This window comes from Phaseolus vulgaris, chromosome 8, assembly GCF_051622355.1.
Source record: "Phaseolus vulgaris cultivar YP4 chromosome 8, ASM5162235v1, whole genome shotgun sequence".
NCBI classification, from domain to species: Eukaryota; Viridiplantae; Streptophyta; class Magnoliopsida; order Fabales; family Fabaceae; genus Phaseolus; species Phaseolus vulgaris.
In genome coordinates this window covers 5,479,448-5,499,992 of record NC_143505.1, presented here as the reverse complement: position 1 = coordinate 5,499,992, position 20,545 = coordinate 5,479,448, and the positions used below count along the sequence as shown (strand labels likewise).

General features: G+C 31.4%; 3 protein-coding genes across 4 annotated transcripts; 1 reads left to right on the top strand and 2 right to left on the bottom strand.

Annotated features, from left to right (window-relative positions):
- The first annotated feature begins 2,908 nt into the window (after nt 1–2,908).
- LOC137823665 (putative polygalacturonase) lies at nt 2,909–6,563 on the top strand. Its single transcript, XM_068628888.2, has 6 exons — nt 2,909–3,064; nt 3,265–3,600; nt 4,646–4,766; nt 5,216–5,390; nt 5,529–5,599; nt 5,738–6,563. Exons 1-6 carry the CDS (start codon nt 3,035–3,037, stop codon nt 6,463–6,465), a joined length of 1,461 nt encoding a protein of 486 aa, XP_068484989.1. The 5' UTR covers nt 2,909–3,034; the 3' UTR covers nt 6,466–6,563.
- A 5,193-nt stretch (nt 6,564–11,756) lies between these two features.
- Nucleotides 11,757–14,134, bottom strand: LOC137823664 (protein BPS1, chloroplastic). The gene is made up of 2 exons (XM_068628886.2): nt 14,020–14,134; nt 11,757–13,039 (listed from the first exon to the last, which is right to left on the bottom strand). Exon 2 carries the CDS (start codon nt 13,025–13,027, stop codon nt 11,969–11,971), a length of 1,059 nt encoding a protein of 352 aa, XP_068484987.1. The 5' UTR covers nt 13,028–13,039; nt 14,020–14,134; the 3' UTR covers nt 11,757–11,968.
- A 1,659-nt stretch (nt 14,135–15,793) lies between these two features.
- On the bottom strand, nt 15,794–19,280 carry LOC137823663 (protein BPS1, chloroplastic). Of its 2 annotated transcripts, XR_011083155.2 has the most exons (4): nt 19,150–19,258; nt 17,039–18,153; nt 16,440–16,570; nt 15,794–16,351 (listed from the first exon to the last, which is right to left on the bottom strand). XR_011083155.2 is itself a non-coding variant. In XM_068628884.2 (2 exons), the coding sequence occupies exon 2, from the start codon at nt 18,136–18,138 to the stop codon at nt 17,080–17,082; it is 1,059 nt and encodes a 352-aa protein (XP_068484985.1). In that variant the 5' UTR covers nt 18,139–18,153; nt 19,150–19,280; the 3' UTR covers nt 16,866–17,079. The 2 variants fall into 2 exon arrangements, 1 of the variants encoding a protein (XP_068484985.1); XM_068628884.2 differs by lacking the exons at nt 15,794–16,351; nt 16,440–16,570 and having other exon boundaries at nt 16,866–18,153; nt 19,150–19,280.
- Between the last annotated feature and the right edge of the window lie 1,265 nt (nt 19,281–20,545).

Sequence of the window (20,545 nt, the reverse complement as noted above, 5' to 3'; positions counted from 1 at the left end):
CTCCTTCGGCCCTCGGCCTCGGCTGAACACCGGATGGTGGGGGTACCTGCGAAGGCACTCCGACGCTCAAGTCAGTAAATCGGGTAGTCAGCTCTCAGAGTGATAAATGACATACCTTACTCCTTGGGATGCGTACTATTTATATTATTCTAGTGGGCCTACCTTGTTGGGCCCATTTATCGAGGTGAACACCTCTTAGGTTTGCATTACCTAATTCTTAATGATAGATTAACTTCACTGATCTTGGTTTGAGCGTTAACTGTAATGGGGGTCGGCCATCGGCCAAATCATCATGGCATGGGTCGGCCATCGGCCATGTTCTAGTGGTCTCGGTTGTCTCGGCCCCTCGGCCAAGTCTTCTAAGGTCTCGGCCTCTCGGCCAAGTCTTCTCAGGTCTCGGCCTCTCGGCCATACCGGTACATATATCATTCTTTATAACTCACAATCAAGGTTTTTTATGTGTAAAACAATAAGTCACAAGCACATCTTTGAAATGACAAATCAAAACAGTCTCTATCATTGTGTTTGGTACCTTTAGAAATATACAAATATTTTTACTCAAATCAACTTCATCTATTTAAACAACAAATTATATATTTAAATTATTGTAGAAGTGTGGTATTTCAATTTATTTAAATATTAACATTAATTAAACTCGTAAGTAATTAAGTATGAAATTAAAATATACATAATTGGTAGTTAAATTTTTAGTAATTAACTAAATATTAATTTAAAAATTATTTAATAATAATAAAAATTAATTTAAAAACTTTTTTTTAATTTTTAAAATAATCTTTAATTTAGTCTGTATTTATTAATTATTTTGTTATTATGTATGAGTGAAAAATTAGTATCCAACTCTAGATTAGGTGAAAGAAAACGTATTAGGAGAAAAAAAGTGTATAGCTTTTCACTTTTTGTGTATATATAATATTTAAAGTGTGTGAGAGAATCTTAAGCATGTTGTAGTGTTTGGATTATGGAAAACTAGGATAGTTCCACTAGCCACCAAAATTTATTGTTGTTTAATGAAACTACCCAACTATGCCAAGAAATGAATAAATTAAATAAAATATTTATAGATGTTTCAATATAAAAACAAATTAGAGACATGTGTTCTTTTTTAAATAACAAAAAATATTTTAGGTAGAACTTTTTATGAAATAGTTATAATAAAGTGAATGGATAATTTATACTAATAAAATATTTAATTAAATTTAAATTATTTTATAAGTTTTTAAAAAAACTTTATCTAACGCGATGGTGAACTTATTTCTGATAACGATAAAAATCAATTTATATAATATAATTTTAGATCAAATAAAAAATAAAAATTTTAAATAAAAAAAAATTAAAGATGAAAAATGAGAGATAAATTGTTGGTGATGGTTTTTGAACTGAAAAAAAAGGTGTCATTTTCATTGATTGAATCACATCCACAAACACCCACCGAAGAATGTGTGGATGTGATTCTGACGCGTGTCATCTATCGCTCAGTGGAACACAAAAGTTTCACCACATGTAATATTATATTACATGCTCTGCAACCCTAATTTCACCACATTTAATATACACTACACCCTTATCATATTATTACTTAATAATTAAAATATTACATTTTTAACTGAAATTAATTTTAATATTCATTATATATAATTTCTTCTTCTTATTTCGTTTTCATTTTTTACACAAATAAAAAAAATATAACATTTTACAAAATGAACACTGTAATGATTGAGTCATTTATAAGCTGAGAAGATTGAGATTGAGAGAAGCACGTGACAGGAATAGTCCACCCGTGAAGTGGGTCGGCAAGGGAAAGGGGCCCACTCACGAGACCCAATTTGAAAAGGTTAGATCTCCAATAAAGCGAAACCTATGGGCCCACATGGCCCACTTGCTTGCATGCATTCCATTATCCAATACCTTACAAATAAATATATTTTTTAATAATTCGTTTTTTATTTAAACCATTTAGTTATAACAAAATTTAAAATAATTTTTTTAAAATTATTCATAATATTCAATGAAAAAATTATTATAAAAATATATTTTCTAGTTTAGATCATAACTTTAATTACCAAACATATTTGAATAGTGATACCAAGAACTCTTTTTATTTGCCAAATTATAAAATTGAAATATATATATATATATATATATATACTCATCCAACCATATTTAAAATCACTTAATACATTTAATTTAGAACGCTATCTTGAATTAATACATGTTACTAATTTACATCATTTGAAGAATAATCTATATGTACACATTTTCCTTTTTCTTTTGATATATTAAGGGTTGACTGTGTTAGACATTAAGGCTGTCAGAAGATTCTATACTAGGAATTAAACAGTCTGTGGTCAATTTAAAATTCATTAATAGAATTTTGATAAAATTCTAGTAGATAGTTGAAACTAAAACATTCCTTATCAAATGCTTGATCAATTGAAAATTTGTTCACACATGAAAACGAATTCATTTCCTGGGAAATGTATGTACATATATGATTCATGTTATATATGAAATTCAGATTATCATCAACGAGATTACTCTCTCAACCACTAAATTGAGGAAAACTCATGAAAACAAAAACACTTCATCTATTAAAAAAAATCAAATCACTTCATCTGCTTGAATATTCTTAACACAAGTTCTGTTAAAGAAAAGCCTTATGAGGAAAAGAACAAATTGTTTTTGAAACACATGATGTCAAACACAATTCCTATTCTAAATTGCAAATAAGGGTCAAGACTTGCACTAATTACCATTGCTTTGATTTGTTATTGCTCCTAAAGATAATTAATTAATCATTTAAATTTTACCTATAAAAATAGCAATATCTAAGCTCAAACAGGTCTGATATGTTTGCTGCAAAATAAAAACAAAAGAAATTTGAGTAGTTTATGGTTTTTAATCTTTTAGGAACCAATGAACCTAGTGGCCATAACTTGAGTTCCACTATAAATACTTGTCACAGGTTCACTCTCCACACATATCTAAACCAAATTCCAAAGTTCTTTTTGTTAGAATGGAGCTGTTGGGGAAAACTCATATGAGGGTACACTTAAGACACTTTTTCCTCCTTTCTTACTCTATCTACTTTAACCAATATTCTCATATTCTGTTCTTAATATATGCACTACTTTAGTGCATATACTTGTTGCTTCTGCAAGAGAACCAACCTCTTAGAGAGATAATAAAGCCACCTACAGCTTCATTTTCTTACAAGCCATTTTCATTGATGTATGGTTTTTGCAGGTGATTGGAACAGCTTTTGCTCTCCTTTTGGTTACACTACTGAATTCAGAGAGAGTAGAGAGCAGAAAAGCCAAAGTTGTGACAACTTCTTTAGAGTACAACGCTATCAACTGCAGAGCTCATAGTGCTTCATTGACTGATTTTGGTGGTGTTGGGGATGGAAAGACATCCAACACAAAGGCATTTCAGTCAGCAATAAGTCAGCTGAGTCAGTATGCTTCTGAAGGTGGTTCTCAGCTCTACGTTCCTGCAGGAAAATGGCTCACTGGTAGCTTCAGTCTCACTAGTCACTTCACCCTCTATCTGGACAAAGATGCTGTTCTCCTTGCTTCTCAGGTATCCCATTTTCTACTCCTTCTTGGTGACAATTTAACAATAAACATCAGGTTTTAAGGCATAATGAGTGTTCATTTTGTGCTTTCTGAAAGCACTTTCAAGTTTATTCAAAATCCATCATTTCCATTAGTGCTTCAATTGCAACTACCTACAAATTTTCACCACACATGTTAGATGAGAGACTTTTATCTGTGAGAATCTGTTGTCTATGAACATTAAAATAGTCTTTCACAATTTTCATCACTCACATGAGTACTCTCCAGCTCTCAAATTTCAAAGCCTTATTATTGCTCACAAGCCTTTGAAAGTAGAAATAGCCAAAACCTTTTCCTAATTCTTTTTCTACTGACTCTGGGTTTAGAAAAGAGTGTTACTGTACCAATCAGTTGGCTTCATCTGACTGTTCTTGCACCTTTCCTTTTGGCAGTATCTCACTAGAACATTTTCCAAGTCTGATACAGAACAAAACAGGCAATGAAATACATTTCGAGCTTTCACCGGAAGAAAACAATAAATATCAAAGAAAAACTAGGCTTCAAGCATTAAGAATTATTCTATGATCAAAGACAACACATATTCACAAATTTACTCAATTTGACGTGACATTTAGTCAATTTTTACTAACTTTTTTTTAGAAAATGGCTGAAACATAGACATATAATACAATATTTCCACCTTGTTATTTGTCATTATTATCATAAACTCATTGATCATTTTTTAATGGTGAATAAGGGGTTCACGTGAGTAACAAATAAGGAAAGATGTCCAATAAATGAAACGCAAAGAATGTGTCACAAGATTCCCCACTTTCTACCAAGCATATGAGATGAGAACATTAGTCTTAAAATAATTCAACTATACACAAAAGTTTATCACTTTATCCTGACACTTTTGGTCTGTTCTTACATTCAGACAAAAACTTTCAGAGTGCCTTACACATTTGTCTTGTGTTACCTAGGAAAAAGGTTGCAAGTGTGACACACTTTTGGCACATTCATGTGTGCTACTGCTAACTCTTTTTTACTGAACTAATAAAATGGTTTAGGATATAACTGAATGGCCTGTGCTTGAACCCCTCCCATCATACGGCAGAGGAAGAGACGCAGCAGCAGGAAGATTCGCAAGCCTCATATTTGGAACAAACCTTACTGATGTTATTGTCACAGGTAAGGAGGCAAAAAAACCAGTTCTGTGTATCCAAAAGTTCTAATCACCAAAATTTGTTGTATGTATTTATTTATAACTGTATAGAAATTAATACTAAGTGATCATAAAGTGAATTCCTGTTTAATTCTAGATGTTTGTGTACATATATTTACACACATCCCTATAGTATATAAATTAAAGTCTTAAATATTAACTATAGATTATACTCTTCTATTATTATTAGAATTGAATTTCTATATAAAATCCATTCTGTCAATTAACCAGAAGTCATGGTAAGTATGATTTTACTGTAATTATTACAAAATCGATAAATTTACTATGCATATTAATTTGTAAATGGATATCGGTGTAAAATCATTCATATTATTAATACATAGACTATTTTTAGTATTTTATCTTATTATTATTATAGATAAATTATATCAATCATGATCCTTTTTGTTAACAGGAGAAAATGGCACAATAGATGGTCAGGGTGAGTTTTGGTGGCAGCAATTTCACAGAAAAAAGTTGAAGTACACTCGTCCGTACCTGATTGAATTGATGTTCTCAGACAACATTCAAATCTCAAATCTAACCCTCCTCAATTCCCCATCATGGAATGTTCATCCAGTTTATAGCAGGTAATACCACTTTATTTTGTTCAAGTTTTGCAAAAAAAAGTGTTCTTACATTTATATAATTACTCGTATAGTTACTGTTCAGTTACTCTGTAACTATCTTTTACTTCCAATGTTCTGACAAGTTTTAATACTATGCAGCAACATTATTGTGCAAGGCATCACCATTTTTGCTCCTATCACATCTCCAAACACTGATGGCATCAACCCAGGTTGGTAGTTCATTCATTATCAGCTTCAAACTCTTCAAATATAAACTGTGTATAGAAGGAAAGAACAATAGAGTTTGGTTTGAATTTATAAAACAGTTTGTTCAAACTCCTTTTCTATCTTTTAATTTTTCTTATCAGATTCTTGCACAAATGTAAGAATTGAAGATTGCTACATAGTTTCTGGGGATGACTGTGTGGCTGTTAAGAGTGGATGGGATGAGTATGGAATAAAATTTGGGTGGCCAACCAAACACCTAGTGATAAGAAGGTTAACATGCATTTCACCATTCAGTGCAACCATTGCCTTGGGAAGTGAGATGTCAGGTGGTATCCAAGATGTGAGAGCTGAGGACATCACAGCCATCCAAACCGAATCAGGGGTCAGAATCAAGACAGCAGCAGGAAGAGGAGGGTATGTGAAGGACATATATGTGAAGAGAATGACCTTGCATACTATGAAATGGGCATTTAAGATGACTGGTGACTATAACTCACATGCTGATAGCCACTATGACCCTAATGCCTTGCCTGAGATAAAAAACATCAACTATAGAGATGTTGTGGCTGATAATGTGACCATAGCTGCTAGGTTTCAAGGAATCTCCAATGACCCATTTACAGGAATCTGCATTGCCAATGTGACTCTAAGGATGGCAGTGAAGGCCAAGAAGCAGCCTTGGACCTGCACTGATATTGAAGGGGTCACAAGTGGGGTGAATCCTCCACCTTGTGGTTTGTTACCTGATCAGGGGCCAGAGAAGATCACAGCATGTGATTTCCCAGCAGATAGTCTGCCTATTGACATGCTGGAGCTTAAGAAATGTACTACCAGCATGACATATGTTGCAGATAAGTTCTTGTTTTAGGAATAGTCTTTCTAACATATCAAGAAAAGCATTTTTCAAGTTAATAGATGAATGGTGTTTCAAATTATAGAGAAATGAAAGGGTTTTCTTGTCTTCTCTCCTTGTTTGTGGAACTTGATGACTCGATGTTGCTATGAGTTTCAGAGTTAATATTGATCAAAAGTCTTGCTATGAGTATCCTAAAAAACATTTTCAAACAGTAACAAGCGGTTTGATTGATACAATTATCCAAGAATACCAAATAATTATAAAATGAAAGACAATCTCAAAATCTCAGTATATCAAGAATGTTAATACTTCTGTGCAGAACTGACAACTCCCCCAGTACCGTGGTAAACCAGTCAAAAAGTATTTCACTGTTCACATATAATAATAATGCAAAATCTAAATAAATAGGTAGATCGGGATTGAATATCATTATATCACAGATTCTATCCAGATAAGTTCCTTGGTATCTCTTCAGTGAAAAATGGTTGCTCAAAATCAAAACTGAAAGGCCTAATGCAAAGAGGTTCCTTATAAATATCATGCAGTGGTGGTGCCAAGTACGAGTGGCACAGTTGCCACATCTTGTTTCTTTGAATTCCAAGAGAAAACTTTTGACATCATCCAAACTTCCTGTCGAGTCACTATCTTCACTGCATATCCTTGAAGATCTCCACTTTCATCCTTGGAAAACCTTTTATCATATTGTGCCTCTTATGTATGTCAATCATCATTTTGCTGCATGATAATGAGCTTGACTAGGACAATGCATAAATCTGGACAAAAACTTGCAGCAAACATTATGTTAGGTCCAGTGGCTATAAGAGTCCACAAACTTCCAATTTACTGGTTTATAGTTCTGCATGAGAAACTTCTTCAATATTTCCAAAGAATATTTTCTTTATGTAATAAAGATTCCTGCATCACATTGGTGTATCTCTATTCCAAAAAAGTATAATTAATCATTTCAAATTGAGTTTCCATGTGATTCTTAAATTTGTTCAAGGAATATAAATTATTGCCAATGACGAGCAAATCATCAATATAAAAGGACACAATGAACTGAACTTCATTGCTTTACCTATTTACATACAAAGTAGTTTCACTTTCACTTCATTTAAACCCCTTGTACAGTAGATAACTGTCAATTCTATTATACCATGTCCTTGAAGCCTGTTTCAATCCACAAAGAGCTTTTTGAAGTTTGTAGACTTTGTTTTCACTGTGAGGAACAACACATTCTTTAGGTTGTTCAACATAGATGTCTTCTTCAAGAAAACCATTTAAAAAAGCTAATTTCACATCAAAATGATAAACCCACTTTAAGACCGATAACCTTTTGATTAGTTGACTTATCTACAATTTGTCATGTTCTATTTTTCTTAATCATATTCATCTCCTCCTGCATAGCATATCTCCACCCATCTATTTCAGTAGCTTAATCATACTCTTTAGGTTCTAGTGCATCAATGTTACATCTTTCATAAATTTTAGCAAGAATTTTAGTGTCTCTAACTAAAAAAATAATCATCATCATCATCTAAATCTTCTTTAATTTCTGAATATTGTTCTTGGAGATTGTCTGCTCCAATTTGTTTTTTGCTTGAGGTTTCTACTTTGCATTTCTCCCAATTCCATCAAGAAAACTCATCAAACTTCACGTTTCTACAAATAAGAATCTTCTCTGTCAAAGGATTGTATATCTTGTAACCTTTGGAGTTATTACAGTACTCCAAAAAAATACCAATTTATGACTTGTGATGCAGCTTCTCTCTTTACATCTGGAATAAGAGCATAACATACACAACAAAAATTTTTTAGAAGCTCCACCGAAGGCTTCCTTGTATATCATATTCAAAATACATAACTCTATTCAACCCAACTAGTAAAAAATTAAATCAGTATAAATGTAGTGCTCGTAAAAAAATTTAACCTAACCTACATTGATTGGATCAGATTAATTAATTTGATTATCCAACTTAATAAACATCTTATACATAATCTTAAGTTGAATTGGAAAAATATTACGAATTAATCACGTGAGTAAACATATATTGAATTTAACACCTCATCAATTGTTACACTTTCTTCTTATTCTTGTTAACAGAGAGGGGAAAAACTAAAAAAAAATAAAACTGATAAAATTGTGAAGAAAAAAATAAAGTAAATAAATATGAGTGAGAAATAGAAAAAAAAAGTATTTGATTGAAGAAAAATGAAAAAAAAAAAATTTAGATATTGTATTATCAGACCGCAACAACTTACTTATTTTAAAAGTAATAACTATTCGTCTTGATTTCTGAAATAATGTATTTGGATGTGAAATTTTAAAATGGAATTTAATTTTATAAATAATTTGAAATATTTATAGAAACATATATTGTTTGAATAAGAAATTTTGAAAAAAATTAAAATTTTATTAGAGTAATTGTATTACTTAAAATTATAAAATCTATCTACAAATGTGAGAATTTAAAAATTTTCATGCTTTCAAATTTATATATTTTCTCTTCATATTTTTTTTAATTTAATTTTTGTTAATACGTTACCCATTTGATTAATATAGAGACATTTTTTTGGATGATTACCTTTGATGTTAACTTGGATTTTTTTTTATTTATGTCATGTAACATGAATATTTTATTATTAAAGTGAAAAATATATATAAATAAAAAATTTAGTTATTCATGAATCATCATTTCTATAAAAAAAAAATTATTCCTTTCTTTGTCTTTGTTTAAAATTCTATCGTCATTGGACTCTTGGTAGAGATTTCTACAAATATGTCTTATCAGAATCTTAAACAGAGTAAGTTCATTTTTAAGGTTGCATGTAAGGTTTCTAGCTTTATGATTAGTTCCGATTAGCTTAAAGTTCTAGTGATATAGTTACATTTTTTTATAGGATTATATGGTGCAGGTTAAGTTGTTTTTGGAACATGTAGAAGTTTAAATTCTTAGTGAGTACCCGCTTAAACTCAAGTAATTATTTCCATTACAATATTAGGTTAAAAGATCTAGATGTGAAGGTAACGTAGTTACCAGTGTCAAATCTTCTTGCGAGGATGTTTGATTTTGTGTAAAGTGATATTTTAATTGAAATTAAAAATTTGAAATGGTTAATTTCATATATTTGGTATTGTATAGGTTGATTTTGTTGTGAATGAGTGATTGAATATGTTTTAGTTTAGATTGTAATGTTAAGTATGGTTGTATGAATAAATTGAGGTATAAGATCTTTCTGCATATGAATTTTTACTCAAGCAAAACTATCACTGCAACTAAATTTAGTGTCAGCCCAACTTTTACTCAAACAAAAATTGTATTGTAAGTGAACCTGCGAAACAATTTTCGTTCAAGCATAGTAATTTTCATGCAAGACATTTGTTCAAGCTAAAAAAAAATATTTTAAAAGATTGTTTAATAGTTATTGATTGTTTCAATTAATTATATATAAATTTTAATTATACATATATTCAACACATTGTTTTTTTGTTTGAATATATTTTAAACATTTTTAAATTATTTTAAAATCTAAGTTTATGTGTATGTGATATAAATTATAAATCATTGGTAGTAGGATGTGCATTAAATTAAGAATTCTTGACTTTATTGATATGTAAATTATGTAAATAAAGATTATCAAGTAGTAAGAATGAAAGAAAGTTTATATGAAAAAGTTCATATGATTGAGTTTGGAATTTAACTATGTGGAGAAGATACCACACCGAATATAATATGACATGGGTAAATATTTGAATCTAAATTAAATGCAGAGTCTTTCGAAAATCAAGTCAATTGTTTGGATTCGACATAAGTAGTACTAAATTATGTCAAAGGATTTTTTACATTTTTCTCTTCTTTTGATTTTCTATATATATAATCATGCATGTAACTCTAGATTTTACTTATTTCATTATGTCTTGACTTTAGTTTACTATCTTTTAAAGAACTAAATAACATGCAAAGCCATTCAGAGAGTAAATAAAAGAACAAGGCATTTAAGATCTTACATTTAAGTAATTCACTTAGATTGCCTCTTACATTGAAAATATGATTTGTAATCTATTAAGTCACATCATTAACATCAACTTATATTCAACATAATTATAGACTTCAGTCAAATAATTTTTTAATTCTTAAACAACAGTTGCTTGTAAAAATAACTCCATTTTTTAAACATAAGTACCAACTTAGAATGCTCCAGCAAAAAAGTTAACTCAATTAACTTAATTGCAATCAGAAATTAAAAAAAAAACAAAAAATAAGAGGCTGTTGCAAATAAATGTACAGTGTCTACCGTATCATCGTAGAGCATGATATTTATTAAAGAGGTTCAAATCTTTCATTTCTTTTCCACCTCATTCTGAGGGGCTTATCGATGGTGATGAAACGGTATCATCGACCTAGTAAAACTTGGTCTCCAATAACCTCTCCAACTTCAGTTCATAGTTGATAAAAAAATTGAGTGTGTAATAAAGCAAATATTCACTTCAGTTTTCAGATCTCAGAAAGAACTCAATTTTCACAGATCTCAACAAGTAAAGCAGGGCAGCAAATTCTTTGCCCAACTTACACAATTGCAAGAAGTCCTGTGAGTTAAGGTGACAAGAGATCAGAATTAGATGTGGCAACTTGATATAAAGGTATTGCAACTGATCTGAGTTTCAAAATATCAGATGATAACAATATACAATATACTTATCATGCAATACTCAACATTTTGCTGCATCACATGATATTCAATAAAAATTGTTAAGACAAGTGTTGTAAGAGAGATATACCATTATACTACACTATTCATTACTGACAATTAAGTCCTGAATAACCACAAGAAATTTAAAAGAAAGTGTACATAAATAAGTAGAGAGACCAAGAGAAGGGAGCTAAACAAAGTGCACAAACCAATCTAAGAAATAGCAAGTTGCATGTACAGTGTAGAAATAGCTCACCAATTAGTACGCCCGAGTTCAAAAACAGAGTCGAAGCTCATAACTGAATCTGGGACTTCTTCTGTTCTTCGTCTGTATCCCCAGTTCTTTATCTGCCTCTGACATTTAAACATTCTAAATGTGTACTACCATGCTACAGATTATATTCATGATGCAATCACAGAATAATAATCTGAAAATTGCTCTCATACAATCACTTCATCGAGTTTCATCACAAAAGTTCTTCCCAGTCAACACGAGATACCACTCCAAAAAAAAAACAAAGCAACCGCACTTTAAGCTTCTTTCTAAATTACACAGATTTCATTAACAAATGAAGAGAAAGAATTAAAGGGCAGCAAATTACAAACTTCAATGAGCACAGGTAACTTCTTTATATATATTTTATTATTTAACATTACACAGAACATCACAGATATATATTTCAGAACAATAACACAGCCATATAACCTACTAATCATTCTAACATCCATACAATAAGCTAGATATGATTGAGCACCATCAATCATAAAACAGAACCAAAAACCTAGATACATCGGTATGTACCAGAGTTAGGTTGCAACACACTCAATTGACTATCTGTGCATTTCTGTTACCCCCCATGTTGCTTGGAATGACAGTAGCACCCGACCTCAGATTTGATAGCAAGGCATCACGACCAGTCAAGACCACATGGAAAAAGCTATCAACTTCCTTTGTAAGGAGATCTAGTCCCTGTGAAAGCTTTGCCGTTGATCTACCTAATTCCCCAACAATCCCCGGAAGCGATTCCATCTTAATGGGATCTACAACACCCTGGATAATAGGATATAATTCCTTTACAGAGGAATCAACAGATTCCAACTCATTCAATACAGCAAATCTTCCACAGGAAAATCTAACTCTAATTTCCTCATTTACAAGATTTTGCAACCTTTTAAAGGTTGGAGGCCAAGAATATACATCAGCCACGTTCAAATCCAACATATTCTTTGTAGACCGTGAAAAAGATGCAGCGAACACACTGCATACAAATACTGTGAGAACCTTGACTCCATACATAGCTTGCACCAAAACCTTCCCTTTGGCTAACTTTTTAACCTTTGGAAGATCAAGTGACGCCAGAAGACCATCCAATATGCTTCCACATTTCTCAATCCTAACGTTTTCCGAACAAATATGCTGCTTCCAACCATCAAGTGAAGAACATGCCCGATCATACTGCTCTGAAGAGGAGGAACCTAAATTGTGCAACGCACACTGGAGTAAAAGATGACCCTGACTCATTCGTGATATTTCAGAACTGAATGCATTGCACATATCCAGCAACTTCATGCTAATGTCAAAGTACACATCTATCCATTTCTCATCCCAATCATTAACAGGCATCTCAAGGTCAGTTATAAGGGTTTTAATGTCATTATGACTCTCGCAAAGTACCTGCATCGCCAAAGTCATCCAAGATAAACTAAGGATCTCATCCTTGCTCTCAGGAATAAGCTTTTTCAGTCTCTCTTCCAAAGTTGCTTCGAAAGCTTGTAATACTGACAAAAGCTGTGAAGTAATTTTAGGGCCTTTAGGGGATATCATCCTAAAAGGATTTCCAAAAGGGAAGAATGATCGGTTTCCATCCTGTGCACGACTCATTTAGAACTTTTACTGCAACAAAAAAATTGGAAGTAGTAAGATAACACATTGATGAAAAAAGAAAGTAAAAAATCTGTCGTCACTAATTGTCACACAAGAAGCAGTACACTACGTATTCTTTATCCAACAAGTTAAGTATTTCTGTGCCTGAATAGTATGTTTTAATTCCAAAATGGTATTAAAAAGGAGAAAGGAAGAGGGCAGATACAAATATTTTAATGTCAAACAACCACCCTCCATAAGCCACTGCAAACACTGTTTCCTCCCCTTTCCCCTCTATTTAGGCCATTATTATGATAAGTATTTACTTTGCTTATAAATTCGAGCTCTAACAAGGTGTAAGAGAAACTGATCCGATATAATTTATTGCTAGTAAGGCAGACATAGTAAAAAGTATCGAAAAATTGAACAAACAAAAAAGTCCTAGCTCAGAAATTTTCACCTAGGTTCCTTTTTCTACCATCTTGAAAAAAACTCATAAGGGAATCAGAAATTAACAATCGAAATTAATATATCCTTACAAAAGCAAATTAGAGAAAACAAATAAAGAAATTAACAAAATCTGAAATTATAAAATCTTCTACACTTCCATTTTCCAGAAGCTTTGCTCGCAAATAAAAATTCTCATCCCCCTTTTCCAAAATCAAGAAAGCTAAAAATTTCACACAATATCTACCCATCATTCCCTCGACATACGTGAGGCATATATCCATACCAATAAACCTCAGGGAAATTTTTGTTATTTTCAATAAAAAGTAAAATTAAAAAAAAAACAAATAAATAAATCGTCTGAACCTCACCAAACACCATAGATCGACGAACTAGAAAACCAATCAAAGCGAAAAACTTGACCAATTCTCAGATTTTCAACTAAACGACAAAAAAAAATGGGTGGGGAATTCTTTTTCAAGAGATTCACAGAAAAATTAAAAGATCGAAACTTTGATTGAGAAATAAGTTAAGAGAGAGGATCAGAGGGTGAAAGAAGGCACCTGGGAAAGGATCGGATCGGAAAATACGATTAGGGTTTGTTCATTTGTTAGGGTCTGCGCCTGTGTGGATGAATATTAGATTGTGGTGGATTATAAAGGGAGGTGATGATAAAGCTACCGAGTTTGGCATGATATTATTTGAATATTGAACACGTGGTACCAAATTGTTGGTGGCTTCCACATAAAAGTATTTCTTTTATTATTATTTAATAAATATGATCGTGTTATAATTTGTGATTAAACGTTGTACATATTTTCTTTTTTGTCCGTGAGATTACTTTATTGTTAAATTATAATTTTAATGACGAATTTGATAATAAATTGAATCTTTTATATTAAGATATAATATTTAAAAACTAATTTTATTTTTTTATATTTAGAGATTAAGTCAAAGTTTTCGTTTCTTTAAGACTATAATGATGTCATCTCACATCATTAACTCCATTATTTAAAAAATAAATTCAATACGAAAATAAATATATATGTTCAAACCGATGTGCTAAAACCAGTCATCCTGATTTCAAAAACGATTATTCAACTTATATGCTAAACTTTGGACTTTTAATATTTTTTTAAAATTTATTTTAGATGTTTTTTTTTATTTTCGTTAACAAATGGAGTAATTTTAGATATTTGTTAAAAGTGTAAAATATAATAGTTAAAATTTGGTTGAATTTTTTTTATTATATAACAAACACAAAATTGGTTTAAAGTGAAGATTTTTTCAGTTAAATGAATATAATTTATTTAAGCAAATTATTTCACCTTCACTTAAACAAGACATTTTGGTTGTTTGGGTAAGGAAATGTGAACATTATAAGTTAGTAATTATATTTTAGTATAACCCATTAATAGTCTTATAAATTAAAATTTAGGGAGAAGTTTTACATAATTTGTGTAAGTTGAATAAATCCAAAATTATTAAAGTGGTGATTGAAAAACATATCTTAATACATTTATCATAAATAGATTTTCACTCATTAAAATTTGCTTTCTAGCGATTAATTAATAGATAATTCATAGTTATAATATAGTTGTCTGAAAAATATCATCTATTAACCACATGATATAAAAATTAATCTTTTATGGCTAATTTTTGTGTGTGAAGGAACAGTTAAAAGCAAGAAAATTTATACTTATATTTTTCTTTAACGAATGTGAGTGAATTAGACTTTGATCGATAATTATTTAAAAATGTTTTTCTAAATAATTGAACCAACTAAAAATTAACAACAATTAGTTTTAAAGAATCATGATAAAATATAAGAAGCGAGTTAAACTGTATTTTAATAAATTTTAATTTTTTTTTCTCAAAATAGGTAATTTTTTTCAATAACAAGTATAACTAGACTCAAGATTAAAAAACTTTGAATTAAGTATTTATTGTTAGGTCAAAAATTTTAGTAAATAGTTAAAATTAAACTCTCTTTTTTATTTAAGAGGGTACCAATTTAATGCTAGTAATAAGATTAAAATAGAGAAAGGTAGAAGATAAATATAAGATTATTTATTTATATTAGTTCGAGTCTAGATCCAATTCTTAATAAATATGTCAAGTTCCACTAATAAAAGTGTTTTTTTAGTGTTTTTTCAATGTTTTGGACTTTCAACAAAAGTTTTATTCCAATTTTATTCCTTGCTAAATACACTAGTGTTCTTTGCTTTACTTATTCAAACAAACTACATGATAATTATTTAGAAGCTTCTCCCAGCTTTTACAAAATGATCATTCTTTAAAATTTTACTCAAGCTTTTACAATAGCAAATCACTCAATTTAAGATGCAAGGATAATAAGTTACTCACATTAGAATTAGATTTTAATGTCTTGAAAAAGAAATACAATATTTAACTCTTTCTTTCTCTACCTATGTAGAAATATAAAGACGTCCAAGAAATTTGTTCATATCTTTGTCAGATGTAACAAAATGAAAGAAGTGCAAGAGTTGATGCTTTGTAAGAGGGTTGAACAAGTAAATGTATATATAGTGTGTAAAAAAAACCAATACGTTGAGGATATCAATGGCATGCACGTGGCTTGGCTTTTGTGTCTCGTTCACAATGAGAGACTGCTAGGAGAACTTGAGTAGCTCAGTTCTCCCCATTTTCGATCCACAATAGATCATCTTCAGAAAACTCTCTCTCTGCACTCTTCAACAGAGCCAGTAGAACTCTCTCATATCAGCTTAGAGCATGATATTCATTGAGTAAAGTGGTTTTCACACCTTTGATTTCTTTACCACCTCACCTTCTGAGGGGCTTATCAAGGGAGATGAAACATATTATCGACCCAAAACCTGGTCTACAATCCCCTTCAACACAGCTTGCAAAGCTCTGAGTTGAGACATAGAAATTGAGTTATACTCTAGCAAAAATTCACTTCAGTTTTCAGATCTCAAAAAAAAACTCAATTTTCACAGACCTCAACAAGAAGTGACGCAAGGCAGCAAATTATTGCCCAACTGACACTCAATTGCAGCAAGTTCTGTGAGTTAAGGTGTCAGGAGATCAGAATCAGATGTCGCACCTTGATATGAAGGTACTGCAACTGATCTGTGAGTTTCAAAATATCAGATGATCAAAAAATGCAATATGCTAAATAAACATGCAATACTCAACAATTTTCTGCATCATCATATGATATTCAATAAAAATTGTTAAGATAAGCTTTGTAAAAGAGATATACCATTATACTACACTATTCAATACTACTGAGGGTTTCATTCCTCTTCCACATCCCTCCAAATAAAATTTAAGCTTCTTTTTAAATTCACTCAGATAATGGAAAAAGATATTTCATGAAGAAATGAAGAGAAAGAATCACAGGGCTGCAAATTACAAACTTCTATGAGCACAAGTAACTTCATTGTATATATTTTACTATGTAACATTACACAGGCCACTAGGAATATACATTTCAGAACAATAATACAGCCATATAACCTACTTATCATTCTACCATCCATATAATATGCAAGACATGATTGAGCATCATCAATCATAAAAAAGAAAACCAAATACCTAGATCCGTCTGTGTGTACCGGAGCTAGGTTGCAACAAATTCAACTGACTATCTGTGCATTTCTGTTAACCCCCATGTTGCTGTGAATGACAGTAGCACCTGACCTCAGACTAGATAGCAAGGCATCACGACCAGCCAAGACCACTTGGAAAAAGCTATCGACTTCCTTTGCAAGAAGATCTAGTCCCTGTGAAAGCTTCTCTGTTGATTTGCCCAATTCCTCGACAATCTTCGTATGTGATTCCATCTTGACGGGATCTACAACACCCTGGATAATAGGATATAATTCCTTTACAGAGGAATCAACAGATTCCAATTCATTCATTACAGTAAATCTTCCACTTGAAAATCTACCCCTGATTTCTTCATTTACAACATCTTGCAAACTTTTAAAGGATGAGGCCCAAGAATATATGTCGGCCACGTCCAAATCCAGCATATTCTTTGTAGAGCCTGAAAAAACTGCAGCAAACACACTGCAAACAAATACTGTCAGCACCTTGACTCCATACATAGCTTGCATCAAAACCTTCCCTTTTGCAGATTTTTTAACCTTAGGAAGATCAAGTGACCCCAGAAGACCATCCAAAATGTTTCTACATTTCTCAATCCTAGGGTTTCCTGAACCAATATGCTGTTTCCAACCATCAAGTGAAGAACATGCCCGACCATACTGCTCTGAAGAGGAGGAACCTAAGTTGTGCAACGCACACTGAAGTAAAAGATGACCCTGGCTCATTCGTGATAATTCAGAGCTGAATACATTGCAAATATCCAGCAACTTCACGCTAATGTCAAAGTACACATCTATCCATTTCTCATCCCAATCATTAACAGGAAGCTCAAGCTCTGTTACGAGAGTTTTAATGTCATCATAACTCTCAGAAAGTGCCCGCATCGCAAAAGTCATCCAAGACAAGCTAAGAATCTCATCCTTGCTCTCGGGAATAAGCTTTTTCAGCCTCTCTTCCAAACTTGCTTCAAAAGCTTGTGATACTAACAAAAGCTGTGAAGTAATTTTAGTGCCTCTAGGTGATTTCATCCTAAAAGGATTCCCAAAAGGGAAGAATGATCGGTTTATATCATGTGCACGACTCATTTTTTAGAACTTTTACTGCAACAAAAAAGATTGAAAGTAGTAAGATATAACATCGATGAAAAAAGAAAGTCAACATCTGTCGTCACTAATCAGCCACACAAGACGCAGTACACTACGTGTTGTTTATCCAATAAGTTTAGTATTTCTGTGCCTGAGTACTATGATTTAATTCGAAAGTGGTATTAAAAAGGATAAGGAAGAGGGCAGATACAAATATTTTTATATGATAACACTGGCATGCTTAATGTCAAACAACTACCCTCCATTAGCCACTGCAAACACTGCTTCCTCCCTTCCCCTTATTAGGCCATTATTATATGTACTTACTTTGCTTTTAAATTCGAGCTGTAACAAGGTGTGAGATAAGTTTGACAAACGAATCCTAAAAAATTTATAGCTAGCAAGGAAGACAAAGTAAAAAGTACCGAAAATTGAAGAAATAAAAATTCCAACATCAGAAATTTTCACTTATTCTTGAAAAAGAATTAAGGGAATCAGAAATTAATATATATAACAAGCTAATATATCCCTAAAAAACAAATTAGAGAAAACAGAAATAGAGAAATTAACAAAACCTAATACCAATCAAAATTATTCCCTCTTCTATAGTTCCCATCTTCCTAAAATTTTGCTCTCCAATAAAAATCCACCACCCCTCTTTTCCCAAATCAAGAAAGCTAAAAATTTCACAGTACCTAACCATCACTCCCTCAACACAAGTGACGGATGTAGCCATATCGATAAGTCTCAAAGGGAAAATGTTGCTATTTTTAATAAAAACTAAAAAAAAAAAAAACAAATAAATCGTCTGAACCTCACCAAACAGCATAGATCAAGGAGCCAGAAAACAATCAAAGCGAAAAACATAACCAATTCTCAAGATTTTCAACTAAAAGACGCAAAGAAATGGGTGGGGAGATTTCTTTTCAAGAGATTTACCCAGAATTAAAAGATCGAAACTTTGATTGAGAAATAGGTTAAGAGAGAGGATCAGAGGGTGAAAGAAGGTACCTGGGAAAGGATCAGATCGGAAAAGACGATTAGAGTTGGGTTGTTGATTTGGGTTTGTTCCTTTGACAGAGTTTGAGCGCGTTAGAATCAATATTTATTTGTGGTAGATGATGAAGGGAGGTGATGATGATAAAGCTACCAAGTTTGGTCTCAAATTCTATGAATATTGGACACGTGGTACCGTATCGTTGGTGCTTTTCCCACGTGTTTTTTAAACATCTTTTTTCTTGACGAAATGTTTTTTCCAGCTAAAATTTCGGTCTTAATACTCTTTTCTTTCTTTTTTTTTGATAAAAAAGTAGTATACACTTTTTCTTTAAGTTTTAATGTTATTTAAGTATAAAATCGTTTTATTCTGACTAAAAATTTTCATATAGCTTAAAGTAATCTTATTTTGTCTCAGAATATTTTAATTTAATATTTTTTTAATTTGGAGTGGCATATGATGTTAATTTAATTAGTATTAAAAATAATTGTCGGCGGTAGCATTCAAATTTGGCGAGCTGCAACATGATTAATCTCAACGGCTCTAATTGTACGGTCATGTTTCTCTTAGTAGTTTTAATCCAACGGTTCTTATACATTGCCAGTTCTACACTGAATATCGAGGAAAAAGTGTTTTTATTGTTAAAACGCGTACATCATCTATACAAAGGTATTTCTTTCTTTTTTTTCTTAATAAAAAATCATGTAATAATTTCTTATTCAACGTAATATATTTTTTTTAAAATTTAATTTATAGCTTATTTTCCTATCATAAAATGTTATCTTTTAATTTATAGTAAATAAAAAGTTAGATTTTGAAAGAGGGAAATTTTTTTTTTTTTTAAAGAGTTCAATAATTGCATCATGATGTCATTAGATTTTGTAAGCTTATTTTGTTGTTAAACTAAAATTTGATATAAAAAAATTGAAAATATTTTGCCAAACCAATGTGCTGAGCCCAATGAAATTGTGATGAGAAACATGTGATAGTGGGGTCCACTCCATAGAACACTTTTTTTATTTTTTAGGTTATAATAATAATCTTAATGTTGGTATGTCTCACATCTTTCAATTACATCATTGCTTAGTCTTTTACTCACACCACTTGTAACTTACACCATGCAACTTTAATTTCTTTCTCCATTTTAATAGATAACCCCAAGAATAGATATCATTCATTTGTTTAGATTCAGTGGAATTAGGTTAAGTTTCTTTATATTAAGGTTTGAATTTGAATCTTATGAGTAACAAAATGTGAATAATTAATATTTAAAATATAATTATTTAAAAACTATCTTTGATTAGGCAGATAGCATGATCATAAACTTTGTGTCTTAATTGGTGTATGATGGAAGAGTAAAGGGGAGGTGGAAAAACTATGTTTTTGTGTTTATGTAGTAGATTCAATCCT

Coding starts and splice junctions, on each gene's coding strand:
- LOC137823665 (XM_068628888.2), top strand. CDS start 3,035: ATGGAGCTGTTGGGGAAAACTCATATGAGG. Junction 3,601..4,645: donor CTGTTCTCCTTGCTTCTCAG/GTATCCCATTTT, acceptor AAAATGGTTTAG/GATATAACTGAATGGCCTGT. Junction 5,600..5,737: donor CACTGATGGCATCAACCCAG/GTTGGTAGTTCA, acceptor TTTTCTTATCAG/ATTCTTGCACAAATGTAAGA.
- LOC137823664 (XM_068628886.2), bottom strand. CDS start 13,027: ATGAGTCGTGCACAGGATGGAAACCGATCATTCTTCCCTTTTGGAAAT.
- LOC137823663 (XM_068628884.2), bottom strand. CDS start 18,138: ATGAGTCGTGCACATGATATAAACCGATCATTCTTCCCTTTTGGGAAT.